Raw genomic sequence first — 24998 nt, forward strand, 5'->3', positions numbered from 1 at the left:
GCTCTTCCACATAAATTTGCCCACAGTGGCTACAAGGTGACTACTCAGTCAGAAGTTTTGATTCAGAGCTTTCATTGCAATTTGACAATTGGAAATCACATTCCCGTAGATTAAAAAAAAAATCACGATTAGGGCTCAAGCCAGTCAACAGATAATTTGATCTAAGCAGAGAAGATAGTTTTGTCCAACAGAAATAGATGATCCAAAAGAAGTCATTTGATCTAAGATGTACTTGTGAAATGTCACAGTCTGTGAGGCATAGTCCTTTCCCATCACCTGGAAAAATGCCTTCAGAAATTTTCTCCCAGAAATGGGGCCAGCCTTCCCCTGAGTCTCAGCCGGTTGCACCAGGCACCCCACAGGTGCTTCCTGGGGCTCTGGGAGGGGCTGCAGCCAGCCCTAGACCCTGTATGTTTAAAGATCTAAAATCAGGGCTGAGAAGATGGAGGACTTGATTTGGGGAGTGGTTTGTGTCCTGAAAGTGAGCTGGGCATCCCCCGTGATGACCTTCACAGAAGTGGGAATGGACAGGGACGCCTGGGTGGCTCAGTGGTTGAGCGTCTGCTTTTGGCTCAGGTCATGATCCCAGGGTCCTGGGATCGAGTCCCACATTGGGCTCCCTGCATGGAGCCTGCTTCTCCCTCTGCCTGTGTCTCTGCCTCTCTGTGTATCTGATGAATAAATAAATAAATTTTTTTTAAAAGAAATGGGAATGGACAGGTTTGTGGAATTAAAGCTGAAAGCCATGATTCTTTGTCAGTGCCTTGTGGTAACCGGTGTAAGCCAGCTGTAGGTGGTAAGGTGCTGCGAGTGTATCTGCCTCACGACTGGCACCACTCACTGCAAATTCCCCACACTTCCTGGAGGCCACATCTCTGGGACCTCCGGTGCCAGCACATAGTAAGGCTTGGTCAAGTGTGCTTGTCAAAAGGATGTGTCAACCAGTAGGTTCTTGCTTCCAGTGGATTTCCTCTCTGAAAGTAATGTTAAAGTCTGGGCAAGAGCTGCAGTGTTCTTAGCTGCAAGTTCCAAACCTCCAAGTTTGAAAGAGCACCTGGCTGACTGATTTGATAGAGCACGTGACTCCTGATCCCAGGGACTTGAATTCAAAACTCCACATTGGGCATAGGGCTTACTTAATAAAAAGAGTAGTCTTGGGGTACCTGTCTGACTCAGTCAGTAGAGCACACGACTCTTGATCCCAGGGTCATGAGTTTGAGCCCCACATTGGGTGTAGGGACACCTGGTGGGATTTGGGTTTGGTTTGGGGTTTGGTTTGCTTCATTTTGTTTGTTGGTGGTATTTCTTTGTATGTTAGGGAACCTCACATAGGAAATGTAGGTAGAAGCCAGTTCCTTGGGGCTGGGGTTGGACTGGCACAAGGAAGAAATGTGGGTGCTGCCCATATTAACAGTCTCCCTCCTGCCCCAGAGGGTGGCTCGTGTGCTTTGGAATCAGCTGAACAAGGAGACCCGAGAGCATCACATCACCTGTGTAGAGTTGTTCTACCGGCTGCACTGCCTGGCCCCAACGGCCAACATCTGTGAAGATATCATCTGCCATGCCCTCCTGGACCCTGACAAGGTAAGTCCTTGCAGCCTGTAATCTCTGTCCTGCAACAATCCCAACTGCCAGGCCACCCATCACCGTAGATGCCCAGGGCTGGCTTACATGTATTCAGCCCTCTGGGGCTCAGCAGATACCCTGATCAGTAAGCAGAGGGGTGTTACAGAGTCTCAGAAGATTGGGAGGCCTTCAGAAGCACTAGCCAGCCCCTTTAGAGTCCTAAAAACATGGGTTGTGTCCATCTTAAGACTCACCAGGGAAACCCACCCCCAACTCCCAGGATGTTTGCAGGACACTGAGTCCCTGGAAGGATCCCAGAGCTGCTGCTGAAGTAGGCAGTCGTAGGGAATGCATCACCCTTTTAGGCCCTGGCCGTCCTTTGCAGTCAAGTTGTGTCGTTCTTCTCTGAGCCACATGGGCCTGGCACCCCCAGGGTGTGTGAGCACACCATGCTCTTCATGATCTTGTGATCTTCGACCCACGTGTGACCCTGGACATGGGCTGATGAGGGGTCTTGAAAATGTGCTTTACTGTATTCAAGTGAGCGAGGAAGGGAGGATGCCGTCTTCCTTGGCCCCAGGCGCACTGGGAGCCCAGCACCGCCTCTGAGGTTGCTGTCTTCCTGCTGAGCTCTCCTTTGTTACTAGGGTTGGGTTTGCTGGGAGGGAGGGAGGTGCCTCACTCCCGCTTATTTCCTAATCAAGGGGACAAGACTGGAAGCTCTGTTTAGGTTTTCTGTCATCTGGCACCTGACGAGAGAGACCCAGGGCAGTCGTGTGACATCTCACAACCGCTCATTTGATAGGTAAGGTGCTCCTCATGTAGATTACCCTTAAGTCAAAAAGGACGCTTTGCCGAGGATCCTAGTCATTGTGTCAGGCCATGAGGGGGCTCTGTGCGAAACTGATAACATGACCCCATTTTCTGGACGCACAGCAAACGATTTCCATGATCCCTCGAGTGACTTTAGGCCAGATGCATGTGAATACATAGTAGGAATTTTCTTAATTTGGTCCCAGAAGGAGGGAGCCCAGTGCATCAGAATCACCTGAGCAGCTTTGAGACCATGCCTCGTGAAGGGACCTATGTAGGCAAGTGGAGGCGGTCTGGGTCTGTATTGGAGCTGCAGCTACGCTGGGTGTAGACACTTAAGTGTCATCGACTGTATGCTTGAGATGTGAATTTTACTGCAGTACAGTCTTTTGTACTTTAAAAAAAAAATCTTCCTCCTTGTTTCCAAAACTAGGTGTGGGGCCAGACACACAGCCTTAGAGAAAGGGTAGCTGATCCGATGCTGGGGGCCCGCCTCAAAGTCAATTGAATAATTTAGGGTGAAGCTGGGGCATCAGGATTTTGAAAGCCCCCCCTAGTGATTCTTGGGTGGATGTCCACTTGTCTTTGCTTGGTCTCTAAGCCCAGCATGGGTGAAGCTCCCCAAGGGCATCCTGGTGCACGGGGTCACCACATGCTGACTTGATGGTGCCCTTCCCACCCGCAGATCCCTGTTCGTCGTGCTGGACAGCCTGGCCTGCACGGACGGTGCCATCAGTGCGGCAGCCCAGGGCTGGCTGGTTCGGGCGCTCTCCCTTGGTGATGTGGCACGCATCCTGGAACCCATGCTCCTGCTCCTGCTCCAGCCCAAAACCCAAAGGACCTCCATTCACTGCCTCAAGCAGGAGAACTCAGCAGGTGAGCACACCATGCAAGGTAGTGGGCAGGGTCAGTGGGAGGCTTTGTGTCCCCAGGGTCTTTGGGCCTGGGAGGGAGGAGGGGCGACTCCAGCCCTAGCTGCCCCTGGGGACAGTCAAGGCACCTAGCCCTGCTCAGTGGTTTAGCTACATTCCAGTGGTGTGAGGGTACTTTGTAAAGTTGTGAGGACTCTTCCAACATAAGGAGTAGTTCGAAATGCCAGGGAGTATGTTTTTTGTTTTCACTGAAAAATCAGATTTTTTCTTTTTTTAATAAAAAAGGAAATTGTTAGTAACCACTGTTCCAATAAAAATAGCTGACTTTGGGATCCCTGGGTGGCGCAGCGGTTTGGCGCCTGCCTTTGGCCCAGGGCGCGATCCTGGAAACCCGGGATCGAATCCCACGTCGGGCTCCCGGTGCATGGAGCCTGCTTCTCCCTCTGCCTGTGTCTCTGCCTCTCTCTGTTTGACTATCATAAATAAATAAAAAATTTAAAAAAAAAATAGCTGACTTTTTATTTTTTCACTACCAAAAACAATTCAAGTGCACCTAAGGTAGGAGGAAAGAATAACACATCCTCCATCCTAGCACCTTCACTTAGAAGAGTGGGTTTGGTGTCTGGCGGGAAGTTAAGTTTGAGACGGTTGGGCTGGCACTTATCCCCAGATGTATGCTTAGACCTGGGGAGGATTAGGTTGCCTCTACCTGTGAATGGCCTAGAAGCTGAAATTTCCTTGTAATCAGCTTAATTGTACTTAACTAAAAAAAAACAAAAAAACACAAAAAAACAAAAAAACACTCGTTTGTGAACCTTCAACCACGAGATGAGTGATTTCTTGTCTGTTTTTCTATCTCTTCCCTAAAGTTCTCTCCAGCTATAAATTCTGTGAACAGATAATTAGAAATGCGGAAGAAATAATCCTTTGAGTTCCAAAAACTTCCAGAGGCATTTTTTTTAAGATTGATTGATTATTGATTGATTGATTTTAGAGAGAGCACAAGTGAAGAGTGGGGAGGGCAGAGGGGTCAGAGAGAAGAAGAAGAAAAGAATCTCAGGCAGACTCCATGCCTAGCTCAGAGCCAGACGTGGGGCTCGATGTCACAACCCTGAGATCATGACCTGAGCCTAAACCAAGAGTCAGAGGCTTAACCGACTGAGCCACCCAGGTGCCCCCAGAGGCTTCTTTAACACAAATTTAACAGACTATAGGTAGGAAGAAGAAGAACGGAGCTAACATAGACCTAATGAGCGCATTACATTTGGGCGATCAGTACCGAGCACAGTTTATGAACTAATGTGACTTTGCACACTAGGTGTGTTTTGTGACTTCCTCTAGTTTTCCTTTTTTTTTTTTCCTTTTTTTTTTTTTTTTTTTTTGCCTCCAGTTTTCTAAGCGATGGCTTTACGAGCTTTGAGTTAGCTGGTTTAGCCCACTGGACTGTAAATATTTTGTCTGCACCAGTCTTATCTTACAGGGAAAAGCAGCCTCACATGCACATAAGCAGTGATTTCTGAGACGGCTTCTCTTTACAAGGTTCTCTAACTAAAACTGGAACTTCTCGTTTTCCTTTAGGAGAGAAAGCTGGCTGCCTTCTCAAAGAGGAGGTATTTTATTAATCCACGTTATAGGAAAGTAAAGTCCAGGGAAGTATAAACTAAAGCACCTTCTTTAAAAAAACAAAAACAAACAAACAAACAAAAAAAAACTAAAGCACCTTCTTGAAAGCTTGGCTCTCATTTTCGGCTCTAAATTTGTTAGTGTTCCTCTGTGTTAGGAAGAGAGTCCTAAGGCCACATGTCCTAGTTTTAAGTCTGAGGGCACTTCCCACTGCTTCCTGTGACCCGTATTTCCCACTACCTTCCTGATAAAAGAAAGTGTCTTTTCCCTGCTATGTCCTTACCCTGGAAGCAACTAGAATAGCCTTCTGCTTTACCCTCCACCCTATCTCTGTTTTGGAAATATTACTGTGAGCCTTAGGCAGCTCAGCTGTTTCTAATGCCTCATTCTTCCTCCTTTCCTAATCATGCTTGATGTTCATGGACTGGATCTGCTGAGAGCTGCATGTGAAAATGGTTTGGCAAGCCAAGGACTTCTTTCTGGCTGTTCCTTTTTAAAGAGACCTGAATATTTTATTTTTTTATTTTTTTATTTTTATTTTTATTATTTTTTTTTAAAGATTTTATTTATTTATTCATGATAGTCACACAGAGAGAGAGAGACAGAGAGGCAGAGACACAGGCAGAGGGAGAAGCAGGCTCCATGCAGGGAGCCCGACGTGGGATTCGATCCCGGGTCTCCAGGATCGTGCCCTGGGCCAAAGGCAGGCGCCAAACCGCTGCGCCACCCAGGGATCCCGAGACCTGAATATTTTAAAGCATCGTATATTTTCTGATTACAGAAGTACTCACATGCTTATTTTAACAATTAGAGTAATGAGGTAAAACACACACGGAAGTCCCCCGGCAGGTGCCTGGGTAGCTCAGTCGGTTAAGCATCTGCCTTTGGCTCAGATCATGATCACAGAGTCCTGGGGTCGAGCCCTGCATCAGGCTCCCTGCTCAGCGGGAAGTCTGCTTCTCCCTCTCCCTCTGCTTATACTCACTCTATCAAATAAATAAAATCTTTAAAAAAGAAAGAAAGAAAGTCCCCTGGAATGCTAGCTAATAGAGCTAAGTACTGTTAATGGTTTGGCGGATAGTCCTCCAGATTTTTTTAGAGCGGCGTATTATAGATGCTCTCCCCTAAGCGAGCTCATTCAATACAGCTTGATTTTTCATCTTTTACTTAAAATATGCCATGCATTGGTCTGTATCAGTACGTACAGATGTATCTTTTAGAAACCCAAATGGTACTGCACTGCATGCGTGTGCCACAATTTTTCTGTCTGAATGTTTTATTCGCTTTCCGGTTTGTCTTCCCATGTGACAGCTCAGCAAATACCCTTACAGCTTTGAAATCCTGCGGACACTTCTGTGGCATACATTTCTTGACAGGAACAAAATAATATACTTTTTAATCACCCTCCCTGTAAAAGTTGCAATACTTACATTTTCTGTGACAGTGTAACTAAATTACCGGATTCCCTGAACATTTTAAAAGACCCGTTCACTTTTACTTGACTGCCTTTTGTCCACGATACAATGTAGATTCTGGTGTTGTATGGGGGGAATTTTATTAGCATTGATCTTTCTGTCTGGCTTGAAGAGAAAGGGCATTCTGGAACTGATGTATCACCGCCAACCCTTCTGTTCTGAAGCCGTTTGTCATTTTGTAATTTTCAGAAGACTTGCATCGTTGGTTTAACAGGAAGAAAATCCCCTTCAAGGAGGCGTGTGGAGCATCGGAGCTTCAGGAGGGCAGCTCGGAAGAAGGCGTGCCTCTCAGCCAGTTCACCACCGTCGACCGTGAGGCCATTTGGGCCGAGGTGGAGAAGGAGCCGGAGAAGTGCCCCCCCGGAAGCGAGCTGAGTGAGGATGACCTCCCCTACTACGTGGACCTTCCCGACAGGACGGCCTGCAGCACGCTGGACAGCAGCGAGCACACGGAGTCCGCGGACACGAGCTCTGCCCACACGGACAGTGAGAACACGTCCTCCTTCTCCTCCCCTTCCCACGACCCGCAGGAGCTGAGCCACGAAGAGAGCTGCTGCGCGCCCATCCCCATGGGCGGCAGGGCCTACCCCAAGCGCTCGGCCCTGCTGGCCGCTTTCCAGGCAGAAAGCTTCAGGCCCAGTGCCAGGTTAGGCCTGGCACGCGTGGACTCAGACAAGACCCAGGCTTCGGAGTCGTTCTCCAGCGACGAGGAGGCCGACTTGGAGCTCCAGGCCCTCAGCACGTCCCGGCTGCTGAAGCAGCAGCGGGAGAGGCAGGAGACCATCGAGGCTTTGTTCAAGCACATTCTGCTCTACCTGCAGCCCTACGACTCCCGGCGAGTCCTGTATGCCTTCTCGGTGCTAGAGGCCGTGCTCAAGACCAACCCCAAGGAGTTTATCGAGGCGGTGTCCAGGACCAGCATGGACACCAGCTCCACCGCGCACCTCAACCTCATCTCCAACCTCCTCGCCCGCCACCAGGAGGCCCTGGTCGGCCAGAGTTTCTACGGGAAACTCCAGACGCAGTCTCCCAGCGTGTGTCCCCACTCCCTGCTGATCGAGCTCCTCACCTACCTGTGCCTCAGTTTCCTGCGCAGCTATTACCCTTGTTACCTGAAGGTCTCCCACCGAGACGTCCTCGGCAACCGGGACGTACAGGTCAAGAGCGTGGAGGTTTTGATCCGAATAATGACGCAGCTGGTCTCCGTGGCCAAGTCGGCCGAGGGGAAGAACGTGGAGTTCATTCACAGCTTGCTGCAGAGGTGCAAAGTTCAGGAGTTCGTCCTGCTTTCGCTGTCAGCATCCATGTACACGAGCCAGAAGCGCTATGGCCTGGCCACCGCCGAGCGAGGCCGGGCCCTGCAGGAGGAGAGCCTCTTTGAGGAGAGTCTCATCAACCTGGGCCAGGATCAGATCTGGAGCGAGCACCCCCTGCAGATCGAGTTGCTGAAGCTCCTGCAGGTGCTCATTGTCCTGGAACATCACCTGGGCCAGGTCCAGGAGGAGGCTGAAAATCAGCCAGAACTGTCCCGGGAGTGGCGGAGAGCCCTAAACTTCCAGCAGGCCATCAGTGCCATGCAGTACATGCAGCCGCACCCGCTCACCTCCCAGGGGCTGCTGGTGTCCGCCGTGGTGAGGGGTCTGCAGCCGGCCTATGGCTACGGCATGCACCCGGCCTGGGTGAGCTTGGTCACGCATTCCTTGCCGTACTTTGGAAAGTCCCTGGGCTGGACCGTGACACCTTTCATTGTCCAGATCTGCAAGAATTTGGATGAGCTGGTCAAGCAGTATGAAAGCGAAGCTGTGAAGCTCTCTATCAGGTATGGCAAACCATTTGGTATGTTATTACTGCTTTGATGATCCTGTTTGTAACAGGTGGCTGACCTGACGCGCCATAGAAGCCAGTTGGAGTATAATTCCAACCTAATCAAAAGCCTGCTTTGCATTGTCAAGAGGGGTAACAAGGAGCTAAATGCTCATGTCCTTCATTTTTGATTCCACACAGGTACCCAGGCTAGCTGAGTGTTGTAGCCACACTCCATTACTTTTCCAAAACCGAAGTAAAGACATGCGTCACCTTTACAGAAATTCTGAAATAACCTGAAAACATTTTTCCACAGAGACTGTAGGAATGTAAAATGTAAAAGCACAAACAGTGCCCCTCGTTATTGTAACGATATTTCATTAAGAGGGCCCTAATTTATCAAAGATAGTGCTAGCTCACTGGTTTTTGCGTTTAGGTAGGGTTAAAAACCTTATAGCTTCATTCATAAAAATTCTCATGAGTTTCTCATTTCTTCACCAAAGCATGACCTCCAAGAGGGAAAACATTTCCCCAGATTACCCCCTCACTCTTTTGGAAGGCCTGACAACCATTACTCATTTTTGTCTTCTGGAACAACCCAACCAAAACAAAAAGGTAAGTTTTTTTCTATGCCTCCCTCCCCAGGCTTGAGGCAATTTTCATATATTGTGTTGTCTTCATTGGATTATGACCAGTTCAAATAAGAAATATGCACACGTAATAACTGTAAATATGTACACAAATGTATACTTGCACAGAATGCAAGCGCGTATGCAAATATATGTGCACAAATGTGGGAAAGTAATGCAAATGTACTTTGTTTTTCTGGTGCTCCCCGAGGCACCGTCCCATTGCCCATTGTTTTATCAGTAACCAAATGGGATAAAATGTCTTTTTGGTGCCAATTTTTTACACATGGTATTTGAGAAATCTCCAGTCTGATACCATTTCAGCTGTTATTTGCTCTGCCCTGTTGGGGATTACGTTTCAGAATACAGGTAATGCTGAATGAAAGAGTCTGTAACATGGAACCTCAGACTCCCAGGTGCCCCTCTTAGAAAGAAGGCCATGGGTTGAAATGCACGGGGAAGCATTTTGCTTCCAGACCGCCACCCGTGGGACTTGCTTGGAGGCGTGCAACTGCCCAGACTCCCACCCCACCCACTCCTGGCCTCATGGGAAAGGGGCTGATGCCACACATGCAGCCAAGTCTCATGTTCACTTTCAATTGTAGACCACTACCATAAGCGATCCTACCAATTTGAAAAATGCCAAGAATGCCATTCTGGAAGAGTTGCCTCGAATCGTTAACACCATGGCCCTTCTCTGGAATGTTCTCAGAAAGGAGGAGACTCACAAGAGACCCGTCGATCTCCTTGGAGCCACGAAGGGATCCTCTTCCGTTTACTTTAAAACCACCAAAGTGAGAGAACTTCCTCTGTGGTTTTATTCTTTTGTCTTGTCCCACCAAAAATAAGTATGTACAGGAATATATACATAAATAATCAAGCTTAATGTGATCAGTGAAACCCAAGTTACTTGTAAGTCAGAAATAGAACTCTCCAGTTTATTAGAATAACTTTCTGGGAGGTGGGCAGGGGGTTGAGGTGACTGAGTGATGGGCACTGAGAGGGGCACTTTGCAGGATGAGCACTGGGTATTATGCTAAATGTTGGCAAATTGAATCCCAATTAAAAAAAAAAAAAAAAGAACTTTCCTGCGACATCTGGGTGGCTCAGTCAACTGAGCGTCCAACTCTTGATTTCGGGTCAGGTCATGATCTCAGGGTCCTGGGATCAAGCCCTGCCTCGGGCTCCTTGCTTAGCGGGGAGTTGGCCTGAGGATTCTCTGTCCCTCCTCCCACCCCTCCTCTCTCTCTTTCTCTAATAAATAAATCTTAAAAAGAATAATTTTCCTATTTATGGAAAAAAAGGCTTTGTGAATTCAACCCGTCTTTTCCCCTTTCATCTCTTTATTTAAAGTAAAAATAAAGTCTCTAGGGGCTTGAAATGGGGTACCAAAAGATCTCACCTGTTTCCCTGAAACACTTTTATCACACAGCTTGTCTCTTATGTCCTCCTTTCAGTGGTGCCTTGGACACATGGGCACATCAAGTGGAACGCTATGGTGTCTCAGTTTTTTTGTTAAACCAAACCTACATAGCCCAGGGTGTTTCTAGTTCACACCCACTCTCAATTATAGCAGTCTCTGCCTTGGAAGCATCGGGGCATGTGGCTCAGTCTCTGATTGCCTGGTATGGCCCCTTGGAATTATCTGGTCATATCTCTTGTCAGCTGACCGCCCAGTGCCAGGGCTTACACAGGCATCCGGCAACCCAGGCTGGGCAGACTGATTCAGAGCATGGGGAGCGGGATGACTCAGGTTCAGCGCTCTGCTCAACCATACTGTGGGACCTTGGGCAGGTTCCCCAGCCTCTGTGTGCTGGAGTTTCTTAAGTTGGAAGCATGCATCATCTAAAGCACTCTACATTTATTAGCGCATTTAGCCCACATGTATGAGGTGGGCACTGTTTTTATTCCCAGGTTACAAACAAGAACGTTGGGGTGTAGAGAGCAGAAGCACTTTGCAGGCAGTTGTACATATAAGCAGGGGCACAGGGGTTGGACCCGGGGCACAGGATGGAGGACATCTCCCCCACATGCTCGTTGCATCTAACATGATCTTAAACATAGACGTAGGGACATAGTAAGTGCTCAGTAAATTCATTCATTCCACAAATATTTGTGTGCCTGCTGCAGGGCACTGGGCCTTGTTCATACAAGAAGGTATGAGGTCCTCGCCCTCGTGGCAAACACGCATGCTAACCACCAGTATAAAAATCAAGATGAGGGCAACCCCGGTGGTGCAGCAGTTTAGCGCCACCTGCAGCCCGAGGTGTGATCCTGGAGACCCGGGATCGAGTCCCACGTCGGGCTCCCTGCATGGAGCCTGCTCCTCCCTCTGCCTGTGTCTCTGCCTCTCTCTCTCTCTCTCTCTCTCTCTCTCAATAAATAAATACATTAAAAAATCTTTAAAAAAATTAAAAGATGAGAAGCACTACAAAGAAACACAGGATATTCTGACAGCATGTGACCAAGGGACCTGCCCCGGCCTGGGGTTGAGGGGAGGCCTCCCTCGGGCAGACCAGCGAGCTTCCACTCCCAGCATTTGAGGGCGGTCCGCGAAAGCCCGGGTGCTACTGTGCCATAACTCTTCTCTTTCTCCCATTCTAGACCATACGACAAAAAATTTTAGACTTCTTGAACCCCTTGACGGCCCATCTGGGAGTTCAGTTAACCGCCGCTGTCGCAGCAGTGTGGAGCAGAAAGAAGGTTAAACGTCTCAGTAAGATGAAGGTAGAGTCTAAAAATGAAAGTTGTACTTAAACTTACTCTGCCAGAAATACCAGAGTCGCGTGTAATCAGAGGTGACATTGGAGACCGACGCGGGAAACTGCTGAAGTGGTTTCACTGTTTTAAATGCACAGATAACACAGCCGTGCCTCCAACTAGGATTGTGGGTGGGTGGGCAGGTGGCAGGGGGTGCAGGGAGCTCACCCCTGGCTTGCTCTCAGATCTCTGTGTAATGAATACATACTACTTCCATTCAGTCTTTTAAATGTAATATCTAATAGCATACGTAGAAGAGCACATAGAGCATGTATGTTCCACGAAATAGAGAAACCATGAACCTGCCTCCCAGCTCGAGTGCACGTTATCCTACCTGCGAGAACCCCTGCTGGTCCTTCCCTGCATGTAGTGCCATCCTAGAGCTTTTTTTAAACTATTATTTTAAAGACTTTATTATTATAGTTTTTAAGAGCAGTCGTAGGTGCACAGCAAAATTGAGCGGAAAGTACAGAGATTTCCCAAATATCCTTGCCCCACACGTGTATGGCCTCCCCCATGATCAGCACCCCCCCAAGTGGTAGGTTTGTTCCAGTCATGAACTACACTGACACATCATTGTCACCCAGGTTCCATAGGCTTTTTAATTTAGAAAAATAATACTTGCAAAAACGTAAAACCGATTTAAATTGTCGCATTCCTATTCCCAAAGATGACTTCAGTTCGCAGCTCATCCATTCTTTATCCACTGACTGGTCTATCACTAAGTCCTCCAGGGACTTGTTTTATTTCTGCAAAACCAACATAATCCTCTTCCTTTGTTCTTTCTTGACTAGGTTTCTTTTTTCTTTTCTTTTTTTTTTTTTTTGAAGATTTATTTATGATAGACACAGGGAGAGAGAGAGAGGCAGAGACACAGGCAGAGGGAGCCCGACGCAGGACTCAATCCCGTGACTCCAGGATCGCGCCCTGGGCCAAAGGCAGGCGCTAAACCGCTGAGCCACCCAGGGATTCCGACCATCTAGGTTTCTATCTCACTTCCCTCAGAGGGTCTCTCCCACTCCCTGGACACTATCTCAGTGCCCAACATGGGCTCCTGTTCCCTGAGGAGGCATGAGAGGTTGGTGGTGTAGGCCACCTTGCTTAGCACCTGTAGGATCTTCCCTGGTGGTAATCCTTATCCTTCCAAGTGCATGCGATCGTATTATGCAGACTTCCATCATCAAAAGTACTTCCCCTCCCCTCCCCCCCAAAAACTAAAACAAAACAAAAGTACTTCCCATACCAGGGCTTTCCTGCCAAGGCCAACCATCGAGAACCTGGTTTATCTGGTTTCCCGTTTACTAGCTTCATACTTTCAGAGCTATCTTTCAATGCCAGCCTGCTTTGTTCAAATTAAGTGTATCTGTTTCTAAAAATGCGTTCTGAGGGGCATCTGGCTGGCTCCGTTGGTAGACCACCCAAACCTTGATCTCAGGGATGTGAGTTTGAGTCCCACAATAGGTATAGAGATTACTGTTTAAAAAATGAAACAAAATTCTTTCTAAGCTCGAACATACCAATGTCACTGCCCTATCATCACCTATGCCTGTTATTCCTCATGTGTGTCAGATGCTGATACATCACTGTCATTAAATACTCAGCCTCCTCTTTATCCCCACCAATAGAGTCCTTTACCTAGTTTTGTTTAAATATTTACTTAAAAGATTAAAGCTCTCTCTCCAAGGGCAGCTATTACAGAATACTTTCTGTGCATCATTCTTATTTTTGTTTTCTCTCTGTGAGTTTGAAGAGAGCTGTTTTTTTTTTTTTTTCCTTGGCAGATTGTCCCAGCTGCAAGTGCATCCCAACTGACCCTTGTCGACCTGATCTGTGCGCTCAGCACCCTGCAGACGGACACGGTGCTGCACCTAGCAAAGGAGGTGGTGAAGAGGCCGCCGCAGATCCGCGGGGACGAGGTGGGAAGCCTGGGGATCTTCCAGATGAATGCATGGCACCCTCCTATCTTTTATAATTATGTTTGGGAGGGAAGCAGAGGTCGCAGGAGCACCTGAGAATTCCTGGTGTTAGGGAAATGGAGGTGTTTTCCTGGGCTTGGGGGAGACTCTGTGAAGTGTGCCTAATGGGCTTCAGTTCACCAGTTTGAAGGTGGGAGCTGCTGGAGGTCAGGGCTGTCTCTACCCAGGCTGTAGCACCCCAGCCCGAAGATGGGTTCTTACCAAGTACTTGCAGCATGCTAAGTTGAACAAAGCTTTGGAAAAGAGGAAATAAGCATTCCTGGATAGCTCGGTGGTTGAATGTCTGCCTTCGGCTCAGGGAGTGAACCCGGGGTTCCGGGATCGAGTACTGCATTGGGAGCCTGGTTCTCCCTCTGCCTATCTCTCTGCCTCTCTCTGTGTGTCTCTAAGATAAATAAAATCTTAAAAAAAGAAAAAAGAGGGGATCCCTGGGTGGCTCAGCAGTTTAGTGCTTGCCTTCAGCCCAGGGCATGATCCTGCAGTCCCTGGATCAGGTCCCATGTCAGGATCCTTGCATGGAGCCTGCTTCTCCCTCTGCCTGTGTCTCTGCCCCTCTCTCTCTCTCTCTCTCTGTGTGTGTGTGTGTGTGTGTCTATCATGAATAAATAAAATCTAAAAAAAAAAAAAAAAGGAAAAGAAAAAAGAGGAAATGGCACTTGCCTCAAGGAACTCACGGCCTAAGAGGCATCAGAGAGAAGCAAAGCCAGATGCTACACCTAAAGGTGGCCTAGACCGACTTTATTCAGTAGCTACTGTTGGGAGAGAGAGCTGACCTCAGTTCTGATTTGCTCAGAGGCAGCAAGGTATTTTAGCCCAAACAACGGGGGAGTAGGAACAGTGAACGAGCAGGGGCTCCAGCAAAGTCAGGGAAGTGGAAAATTCTGAAAGAGCAGGGAGGGGGCCGGTCTCGTTCAGTGGCTATCTCAGAGGACAGCTCCCAGGTCCTGGAGGAAGACCTTTCCTATCCTAGAGGATGCATGCACATCTCAAAGGAAGGGTTAATAAATGCCCCAGGCAGGGAGGTCAGGAGCCTATCGGTGTTGACAGAGCAAACGGCAAACTGTTTTGGCAGCCTGGAGCTCTCTGGGGAGGCATTCGAGGGTGACGGGGTTATCATCTGCGGGACACCGCCTTGAGCTGCTAGAAACCTCGGTAGTGTTTGTTCCCAGTACAGGTTAGTGGGGGCCGGAGTCATTTCGGCTGGAAGTCCCAGCCCCCACAGGCCCAGGAGGAGAAGAGAGAGCTCTGACCAGAGTTCAAAGAGAAGAGAAGGTCTTTGTCAAAGGGCAAGTTAAACGTTTGCATAATTTTTACGTAAAAATGAAAAAGGTCAGAGGACAGGACTCCTTCGAGGCATTCTGAGAAGGAAGAGATTTCTTCTGGCCGCAGTGGAGGCAGGGCGCGAGAAGGGCGCTAGGATGGAACCGTGAAGCTCTGAGAGTTTTGCTGCAACTTTTCTGCACGGCAGCCGGGGAAGTCCTTGGTACCTAGAGGCCTTTTCCAGTCACGTGCAATGGTTTTGAAACAGAGCAGACTTTGTGGTTTAACTTTTTTTTTTTTTAATGCCCTTAGAGCTTTAAAAAAAAAAAAAAAAGAAAGAATTTATTCTTAAGTAATCTCTACACCCAACACGGGGCTCGAACTCACGACCCCGAGATGAAAAGTCACATGCTCTGCTGACTGAGCCAGCCAGGCAACTCAGAGCTTTTTGTGTTTCCCAGGGTGCCTCATTGAAAGTATAGGAGCTGTTTTGTTCTTAATTAGTTTAATAGAAACCAGAGATTTATTTTGACTTTGAAATAATTGCCTTCTATCAGATAATTTAAAGTGGTTAGGAAAGTGGCACCTGGGTGACTCACTCGATTAAGTGTCTGCCTTTGGCTCAGGTCATGATCTCAGGATCCTTGGATCAAGCCCCATGTCAGGCTTCCTGCTCAGCGGGGAGTCTGCTTCTCCCTCTCCCTCTGCCCATCCCCACTGCTGTGCATTTGTGAGCTCTCTCTCAGATAAATGAATGACTGAATAAATATGTTTTTTAAATTGTTTGGAAAAATATAAGGACAGTTCCCTAAATGAAAACTAGCAGAATGGACAAAGCATTCATTCATTCATTCATTCATTCATTCATTCGAGATCTTTAAATTTATTTAATAGAGTGGAGAGAGAGTAGGGGTAGAGGGAGAGGGGCAGAGGGAAGCAGACTCCCTGCTGGAGCAGGGAGCCTGACGCGGGGCTCCATCCCAGGACCCCGAGATCATGACCTGAACCGAAGGCAGGTGCTTAACTGACTGAGCCACCCAGGTGCCCCAAAGTGATTATTTAAAAATAAAGTTTTACTCAAACAGATATTGAAACACCATTTTTATAGTAGAATTACTCACAATAGTGAAAAGGTAGAAACAACCCAGGTACCCATTGGTGAATGATTGGATAAAGAAAACCAGATGTATCCACACAGTGGAGTATGGAATATTAGCCTTAGAAAGTTAATTCTGACACCTGCTACAACAATGGATGAACCTTGAAACCAGTCACAGAAGACAAAAATTATGTGATTCCAGTTACATGAGATCTTTAGAGTAGTCTGTTGTGAACATAGTTCCTACAGAATGTAGAGTGGTGGTTGCCAGAGAGAGGAGAGGGAACAGGAGTTACTGTCTTTTGGGACAGAGTTTCAGTTTGGAGATGAAAAGGCTCTGGAGATGGATGGTGGTGATGGTTGTACAACAATATGAATGTTAACGCCACATGAACTTAAAGCCATGGAACTAGACACTTAAAAATGGTTAAAATGGCAAATTTTAGGTATATTTTAAAGATGTATTTATTTTAGAGAGGGCATGAGCTGGGTAGGGAACATAAGGAGAGGAGACTCCCTGCTGAGTGCACAGCCCAATGTAGGGCTCAATCCCACGACCCTAAAATCATGACCTGAGCTGATACCAAGAGTCGGTCACTTAACCAACTGAGCCACCCAGGCGCCCCTTAAGTATATTTTACCATAATAAAAAGTCTTATAACAAATAAAAGGCATATAGCTTCGGGTATTAAGGTCATCGCACTGGGGACAGCAAACAAAAGCTGAACCTTGGAATCAGTGTTTTCAGCTATGTCTTACCCTATAAGTGGGAAAACTGGCCAAGAATTTCTTTAGCCATTTTTATAGCTGGTACATGGCACAGGGGAGCCTCTACAGACACGTCTGTGCTAAGAAGGCCTATTAGGGCTCCTCCCCAGCCAGTGTGTTCAGGGCCCTGGTCCTTTATCATTCCAGAAATGAAAATCAGCTACGTGCTTCAGTGGTAAGGGGTCCTAAATAGTGAAACTCCTACTGCCCTCAGTCAGCTCTCTTCTAATGGGGAAAAGAAGATAAGCCAGCCTAAAAATTAACACCATGAGGCCAGATTATGGAACTGCTGAAGCACAAGGAATCGGATGTAAAATGCACAGGGGTGACATCCATGGCATTTGTCGGGCCTCCCGCGAATGCCGGGTATAGTCTTGCTGCCTTCACTCTTGCACATAAATATTAAAGTAGTCAACCCCGAAGAGAGGAGCAGGGGTGAAAGAGCCATCAGATTCTTGGTGACTTCACATTTTATAACCCTGAACAAGTCTCAAGTGTCAGGAAAGTGACCCTGCACACTGGTGGTCACTTCCTATGAGCAGAGCCGGAGTGAGCTGTCCGCCAGGAGGAGCCTCTGCGACAGGTTTTCTATGCACAGTTTCTATGCACTAGAACAGACAGTTCTAGTTTTATTCCTTCACATCACTTGAATTTCTACAAATATCTGCCACTCCTGGGCTGAAAAAACAAACACACACACACTAGATCTCATCTGGCTGGCTGGTTTTTGGCTGTTTGAGTAACAGAATTGTGTTTCACGACTCGTTTAATTAGCTCAACTTGTATAATTTCTACAAACAGCTTTTTATAAGCAAGGAAGGGGGAAAATTTTCAAAGCCAGTTTCTAAGTAGTTGCAGCCACTTGGGATTCAGGGAAGTTGTCTGGTCTGAGTTTAAGGGAATTCCTTGAGCTAAGAATTAAAAGTTTTTATCATCTGTTGTCTGTAGCCAATTGCACACCCTCATGAGGGTCAACAGGCCACCACCTTGTTTAGGGAAGTTCAGCTACGATGCCACATTTCCCCTGAATATTTATTAAAAGCCTGGTGTGGACTCTCCCGGGGAAGTCTGCTAAGAGGGACAGTCATGTTTGGGGACCTCATAGCATACGTTTGTTTTGTTATGCTGGGGGGGATGGGGATGGGGTCATGGGTGTTACTGTATTTGAAAAGCTCAGGCTAAAACCCTTTGCTTTATGAGACAGTTTCATTTTCTCTTGTGATTCTTCTTCTAACTTCATTTCCTACCAACCTGGAGTAACTGGTTTCACTTTTGTTTTCAGAAAGCGCCCCTTGTGGATATCCCTGTGTTGCAGTTTTGCTACGCTTTCATCCAGAGGTAATGCAGCCCTTCCCAAAGGCTTCTCAATTAGAGATGCTCTTGCAGGGATTCCAAGCAGAACCCTGGTTGTACTTGACCCCTGGAGAAAATACCGTGACGGTGTCTTACTTTCCTCCTGAGGAGAGAGAATGCCCTGATGCTCTTACTTCTTTTGCAGAGATCTGATCTCACTTTGTCCCAGTGCTGTACGTTGAATGTTTTATGTTCAGTGTTGAACGTGTTGAAGACTTCTTTTAGAAAAAGGAAAAATGATTCTTTTGGGTGCTGTCCCCAGCACCTTCCCGTGGCTTTTGCTGGGGTGTCCTGAGCTTACTGGCACTTTTCTGGAGCCTCTGCTGCAGGAGGCAGTGAGGCAGAGCCCCCATGTGGTTCTCCACAGTAGAGAGGAAGCCTTCCTGGGCTCTTGGGTCTGACACGGGCACATCCAGGTGCAGCTCGCAGGCCTCCACCATCCAGGGCCGTCTCTGTTGCAGTAACTAGGGGCAGGTGGGGGGCAGAAGCCCCTTCTCAGGGAAGTCTCCAAATCCTCACGGGTGTGGAGTTACACAATCAGGCAATCTGACAACCAGGGACAAGCTCCTTGGTTAGCCCAGTTCCCATTTCATGCTTCTTCCAACTCCTCATGCCCTGAGGTTGCAGGAGGGTAGGTAGAGAGAGTCATAATCCCTGCAGTCCCTGGCTCTGGGCTCTAGTTTGGACCAGCTGTTGATGCTTCACCCACAAGCATCGCCCCAGTTCTTTTTCCAGGAGTTAAAGAGCTGATCACACATCTCTCCTGGTGAGAGCTGCCATGCATCGTGATGCTAGCAAGCGTCTGTTGCAGCGGTCTGAGTGACACGGGAGCTCTCGGAACAGCTGCACGTTAGGTTTTTACCCTCCTCCTCTTGCAGAGGAGGCACTGCCAATGTCACTCAGGAGGCAGTACATCAAGCACCAGGACTTGAACCCGGAGCCCTCGGGCTGTGGCTAAGCTGCAGCATATTGTACTATGCGGGCCTCGTCTGGAAAGCTGCCCAAGATCAGCTTCCTGGTGGGGGACCTTGTGATGTGACCCAAGGACTGACTCTGGTACCAACAACACTGGGGAGGCCAGATATGCAAGCCAGACAGATCCAAGGGATCAGAAGCCCTCTGGTTTGAGGCCTTTCTCTGATAGACCGGAAACCAGGAGCATCTGACTTGTCAGCAGCAGGCTTTCTAGTCTCCAGGCTCCCAAGTTCTTGCCAGAATACAAAAATTTAGCTTGTGCATTATTTTAACTTAGAAAAGAACAAACAAGTTAGTCAGATATGCCATCTTCCCTCTGCTTTCCAACTGCCTGGATCTGAAATGTGCTCATGATAACGTGTTTTAACTTGTTCACATGTTCACAGTTGGGTGGGTTTTTTTTTTTTTCCTTTTTTCTTTTTTTTTTTTTTTTTAAATAGGCTCCCAGTGACAGCCTTGCAGGAGAACTTTCCTTCATTGTTGGGCGTGTTAAAGGAATCTGTACAGTTGAATCTCGCTCCCCCCGGATACTTTCTACTTCTCAGGTATTGTGGCCCACCAGTCCGGTCACCGTGTTATTCTGCCCCAAGGTACCTTGTTTCTGCAGCGCTCCTAGTCTGACGCTGATTGTCTCCCAACAGCATGCTCAATGACTTCGTGACGAGAACTCCCAACGTGGAAAGCAAGAAGGACCAAAAAGACCTGCAGGTCTGTGTATAGAGTCTAGCAGATGCAACTGTTCCAGGAATAGTGCCCGCCTTTAGAGGAGGTGCTGGGGGAATGTCAGCACTGTGCAGGATCATTCCTTAGATTTGCAATTGTTCTCGCATCTGGCTTCCTCTGTTGCTGTCTGGGGAGGGCTTGATAGACCTGGGCCACAGGCTCCTGCCAAAGCTCTTGCATCACACTTGAGCGAGCCCTCGTGGGTTGACAGGATGCCCCCATCATCACCCTACGCAGACGTGGGTGCCGTCACCACCTTAGCAACGTTAGGATAGAAACTCCGTAGACATGGATTTCTTTCCTGAGAGCCTTTCTTTCCCTGCCCCCCTTAGTAAAGCAACGTATAACTCAAAGGAAATTTGAAAAATCCTGCAAAGTAAAAGTGAAACTCACCCCAGGAGAAGGGAGATCTTCAAGTAGATAGCCACCTAATAAATAGAATGATAAAGTTAGGAAGTCACTATTTTGCAACAGTGAGAATCATTGATGCAGGGGCTGTTGGAGCCAAGACTTCCATCGAAACCGGGATGTGTTATCAGTCCTATGACTCTGGTGACATGTCTGCTAATTGTTATGATCTGTGGCATTTGTGAAGGGTCTCTGGTTTGTACTGCTGAAGTGCTGGAGCACTGTATAAAACACAGTCAAGCATAATCAGGAAATTTGGGGGGCTCCTCCGGCCTTCACTTGTAGAGAAGGAAACATCATTAAAGCACACACGCTGCGTGACCAGCACTTGGACAGCACTTCCCAAACTCAGCTCTCAAGGCCCCTGTTTTGTGGCCTGTTACCTATAGCACATCCCTCGCTTCGGTCCATTCTGGGGGTAGCATTGGCCACGAGTGTTATCACAACCAGTACAAGTGGTCCACCTCGCCCCTGCTCCTTGTGGTTGCCTCTACCCCATAATGCCCAGCCTCCTGATGCCAACCCCTTACTCCTGCTCCGAGGCAGGACCTGCACTTCTTCCCTGTGTGCTCACCTCCTCTGAGCCCTCGGTCCCTTTTCCTGCTCACTCTTGCCACTGCCAGCCACACCACACCACACCTCTGCCCAGGCTCACCGCAGGCAGGCAGACGTGCCCTCGCTTCATGCCTAAGCATAGCTTACAGTGGAAGCTAGGATTGTTCGATTCTCAGATGTCAAGGATGTACCGCCAGCCTCTGCTGGTGAGACTTGACGATGCTGGCTTGCGAAAGTGGCTCAGCATTTCTCTCCTTATCACAGCTCCTCGGCCAGATTCTTTCACTGGTTATACTCCTGATACAGATCACTCCTCACTTCACCCTCATTGAGTCAGTTTAGTTTATTTGTGTTTCTTGTTATGCTATTGGAAGATGCAATCCCAGCAAGAACCCATGGTGCTGAAGAACCCTGAAAACGAATCTGCTAGATGCAGTGTGCAGCTGTGACTTCCTGTCTCTCTGTGGTGTGCCTGCGGGGGCCAGTGTGGAAGCCATTAGTCACGTGTGGCTGCTGAGCCCTTGGAATGTGGCCTGTCCAAGTTGAATGTGCTTGAGTATAAAATACACATCAGATCTCAAAGGCCTAGTGCAAAAAAAGAATGTGAAATCTCATTAACAGTTTTTATGTCGATTACATGTTAATCATATTTTGGGTATATGAGGTTAAACGTTATGAGCTTTTTCCTTCTGACCCTTTAGTGTGGTTTCTATAAAACATCATATTACCTGTGTGGTTCTGGTTGTGGCCTATATTGTGTTTCTGCTGGATGGTTGCTGTTTTAGGCATTTTGGATGCTTCTCCTGAGCTAACTTTCTTCTTTCTCCCCACTACTCTTAGGAAGTCACTCAAAAAGTCCTAGAAGCTGTAGGGAACATTGCTGGCTCTTCCTTGGAACAAACCAGCTGGCTCAGCAGAAACCTAGAAGTGAAGGCCCAGCCTCAGATCTCTCTAGAAGAATCTGATGTTGAAGAAGATTTGTGCGGTAGGTACAGGGGGCCAGATATGCCTGCTGCCAGCTAGTGTGAGAGGGTCTGGATTTCCCTTAAAAGTAAACGGTCTGGGAGTTCCTGGAGGGCTCGGCCCGGTAAGGTTTTTGACTCTTGATCTCAGGGTCATGAGTTCAAGCCCCGAGGTGGGTTCCATTCTGGGTGTGGAGCCTGCTTTAAAAAAAAAAAAAGTTAAGAAAAGCAGTCATTCTTGTTTTACTGTTTACAACATAATTTATGTGTAATAAACAATAGGATTCCACTGATAGTGTCCAAGTGACATATGCTACCATGGAAGCCCTCACTGAGCCTAGATCAGGATCCAAGAAGGTAGCTTCGTAAGATAATTTGCAAGGATTAGGTGAAAAGAAATCCATGTGGTATAAAGAATATGGAAATGTAGGTTTTTCTTTCTGTGGAACTATGGTAAGAAAATGTAGTAAACCGACGAACTGTTGTCAGGCAGTCAGATTGTATATTTTATTTATGACTCACACACCCTTGCCTCTCAGTGATCCTTGTGTCTCATCACTGCCTGGGAAGTGAAAATTTTCTAGTAGAAGTCACATGGGCTAGGCATACCGCAGCCGTATTATTAGTTATAGCTCCTAGGAAAGCAGTCGGGAGACTCATCTGTTCACTCAGACCATCGATCCACCAGGTACTCTGGAGGAGTCTGCATCAAGTGCAGCTGTGTAGATGGTTAATCAACGGCGCCCCGAAGACCACCGGACACAGCTGTCGATGTAGCAGATCGTAGATTATTAGACCTACTGTAGGGAGAGACAGACTTGCAGAGTCATAGGAATGTCTCATCAGGGAAGTTCAAGGAGGACATTTGTAGGGTTGCAGGATCTTGGCTGAGTCATTTGTGGCAGATCTTTTAGGGTGGAGAACTGGTAGTAGAAGGAGTTTTGGATTGGTGGGCACAGCACAAGGTGAGAGCCCCGATGTAAATCTTGATGTGCGTGCTATTTTGATAAGGAAGCTGTTTTAGTTGGTGTTCAGTTTTTTTCAGGATTAAATGTATTTTGGAGAAAGTTACTGTTTTTACTAGTTCTCAGTATAATTTAACAGGGACAGGAACATATGCCCAGTCCCAGTATTGGCTACACCAGATGAGTGAACCAGTTTGCTCTTGGTTTTGTTAACACAAGGGCAAAAAAAAAATTATATTTAGGTTCTTAATATGAACTATATAGTACAGTACCCACCACAAAGTAAACGTTCAAAAACTGTTCTGTGATATTTTATTATCTCTTTCATTGTCATGAGCAATAGTTACAGCAGCAGCTCAGAGCTAAGTTTGTGATCTTTAACATACCATAGAAAAAGTGGGGAGAAAATCAGGGTTCTTTTCTCTCACCAGTAACAGAAATAATAGAAACAACAGAACAAGACACTTTGGCTCATGTAAGTGAAAAGCCCTAGCATCAGCATCTGGTTCTAGGCATAGCAGGAATCAGGTGCTCAGAGGAGGTTAACCAAGTCTTGTGCAGAGATTCTGGTTCACCTTTGGCCACACGGCTGACCCGGAGAGGAGGGAAGGGCTGGGACACTGGAGCTGCAAGAAATGGGTGCCCACTGAAAGGAGGCTTCTGTTCCCTAGAGGAGGAAGGATGGCCTGCTGGACAAACTGCGGGACCACTGGCCGCTACTTTTGCCGTATTTGTCTGATAACTAGTTTTGCGGTTTGCATAAGAAAAATAATATGCTGAGGCACCTGGGTCACTCAGTGATTGTGTGTCTTGGGCATGCGATTGTGATTGAGCTCACAAGCTCAGGGCTGGGTGTGGAGCCTACTTGATCCTGGGATCAAGTCCCACATCAGGAACCTGTTTCTCCCTCTGCCTGTATCTCTCATGAATAAATAAATAAAATCTTTTTAAAAAAAGAAAAATAGGGATCTCTGGGTGGCGCAGCGGTTTGGCGCCTGCCTTTGGCCCAGGGCGCGATCCTGGAGACCCGGGATCGAGTCCCACATCGGGCTCCCAGTGCATGGAGCCTGTTTCTCCCTCTGCCTGTTTCTCTGCCTCTCTCTCTCTCTCTGTGACTATCATAAATAAATAAAAATTTAAAATAAATAAATAAATAAATAAATAAATAAATAAATAAATAAATAAAGTAAAATAATATACTTCACTCTGTAATGAAGATCCTATAACTAGTGTACTATCATTTGCTAATATAAAGCAACAACAAGGTGCTCTAAGGCTGCGGGGATGGTAACAGTTGTGGTTTTAGGGAGGAAGAGCTTGCCTTTCCTGGGCTAATTTGCTCCCAGTCATCTCTGTCCTATGTACTAATGTACAGATTGAACTGCTTCACCACCACCAGAATAGCTGTGCCAACCATGTTCGGTCCACTGTTACTGGGCCTGACTTCGGTGCTGTGATTAAATTTAACCTCAAAATAATATTATAGTAAAATTACCTGATTTTTGTTTAAAGAAATCATAGAATTCCAAAGCTGGAGGTGAGTTTTGAGCTTCTGTATAAAACTTAACTAGCTAATTATATAGTACCAAAATCCTGAGTGTTTAGATCATGACTGTATTTTACTTGACTTGAAGAAATTATGTATACGTATCACCCACATAAAGCATGAAACAGAGTGAGGCTTCAAATAATACATTTGTCTCCATTTAAAATTTTTACGCATGCCCCAGACACACGGGTCCTTACACTGAACTCACGTGTGGTGTGTGCCACATACCGTATCCCGCAGGCGGGCCCAACAACAGCAGACATGGGGGCAGCATGGAAGATGATAAGCAAAAAAGCACACTAATAAAGGGATCTTTCAACTCTTTTGAAAATCTGAAGTTATTTCAAAATGGAAGTTTTTTTAAAGATTGAAAAAAAGAAGTAAGTTACCCTGAGAATTTCAGGTGGTTCTTAGCGGTGCAGGGACAATAAGAATCCTATTACAGGGAGCAGCTGGGAGTGGGGAGATGTTACAAAGCGTGTCCCCAGGGAGGTGACAGTTGTGCTGAGAAGTGAGCAGTGTGGGGGCAGCTGTGCCAAGACCTGGGAGACGCTGCTCAGAGGGGTGGCAAGTCTTCGAGGCGGGTGAGGCCAGCCTGGCTGGAGCTTAGCAAGTGGTGGGCAGGGGGCAGGGAGCCGAGTGGGAGCTGAGGATCGCTGGGCTTGGTAGAGAGCCGGATCGGGAGCTTGGATTTCATCCCACCCACTGTGGAAGCCATTAAAATGTTTAGAGAAGTGACAGGCTCTCATGCGGTCTTCAGAAAACATCAGTTTGGCTGCTGTGAGCAACATGGGCTGTATCAAGTGAGAGCAGAAAAAGGAAGTCCTGTTAGCAGAATTTCACAGTGGTGTGGGCAAGAGACAG

At 47.3% G+C, this 24998-nt stretch overlaps 1 protein-coding gene across 5 annotated transcripts in view; it reads left to right on the top strand.

The window, feature by feature from the left end:
- The window catches only part of DOP1B (DOP1 leucine zipper like protein B), a 105405-nt gene that overhangs the window by 63294 nt on the left and 17113 nt on the right, over positions 1-24998 (top strand). For all 5 annotated transcript variants that reach the window (XR_013368811.1, XM_077879148.1, XM_077879146.1 and 2 more), the window contains 12 exons: positions 1432-1584; positions 2271-2371; positions 3065-3255; positions 6539-8168; positions 8656-8767; positions 9387-9575; positions 11386-11508; positions 13323-13457; positions 17927-17982; positions 19413-19517; positions 19614-19680; positions 21499-21643. Coding sequence is in view for 4 of the 5 variants with exons in the window: in XM_077879148.1 (XP_077735274.1) it covers positions 1432-1584; positions 2271-2371; positions 3065-3255; positions 6539-8168; positions 8656-8767; positions 9387-9575; positions 11386-11508; positions 13323-13457; positions 17927-17982; positions 19413-19517; positions 19614-19680; positions 21499-21643 (3007 nt within the window). In the remaining variant the exon portion in view is untranslated. The remainder of the gene's footprint in view (positions 1-1431; positions 1585-2270; positions 2372-3064; positions 3256-6538; positions 8169-8655; positions 8768-9386; positions 9576-11385; positions 11509-13322; positions 13458-17926; positions 17983-19412; positions 19518-19613; positions 19681-21498; positions 21644-24998) is intronic.

The sequence above is a fragment of the Canis aureus genome, chromosome 30 (assembly GCF_053574225.1).
Source record: "Canis aureus isolate CA01 chromosome 30, VMU_Caureus_v.1.0, whole genome shotgun sequence".
NCBI lineage: Eukaryota > Metazoa > Chordata > Mammalia > Carnivora > Canidae > Canis > Canis aureus.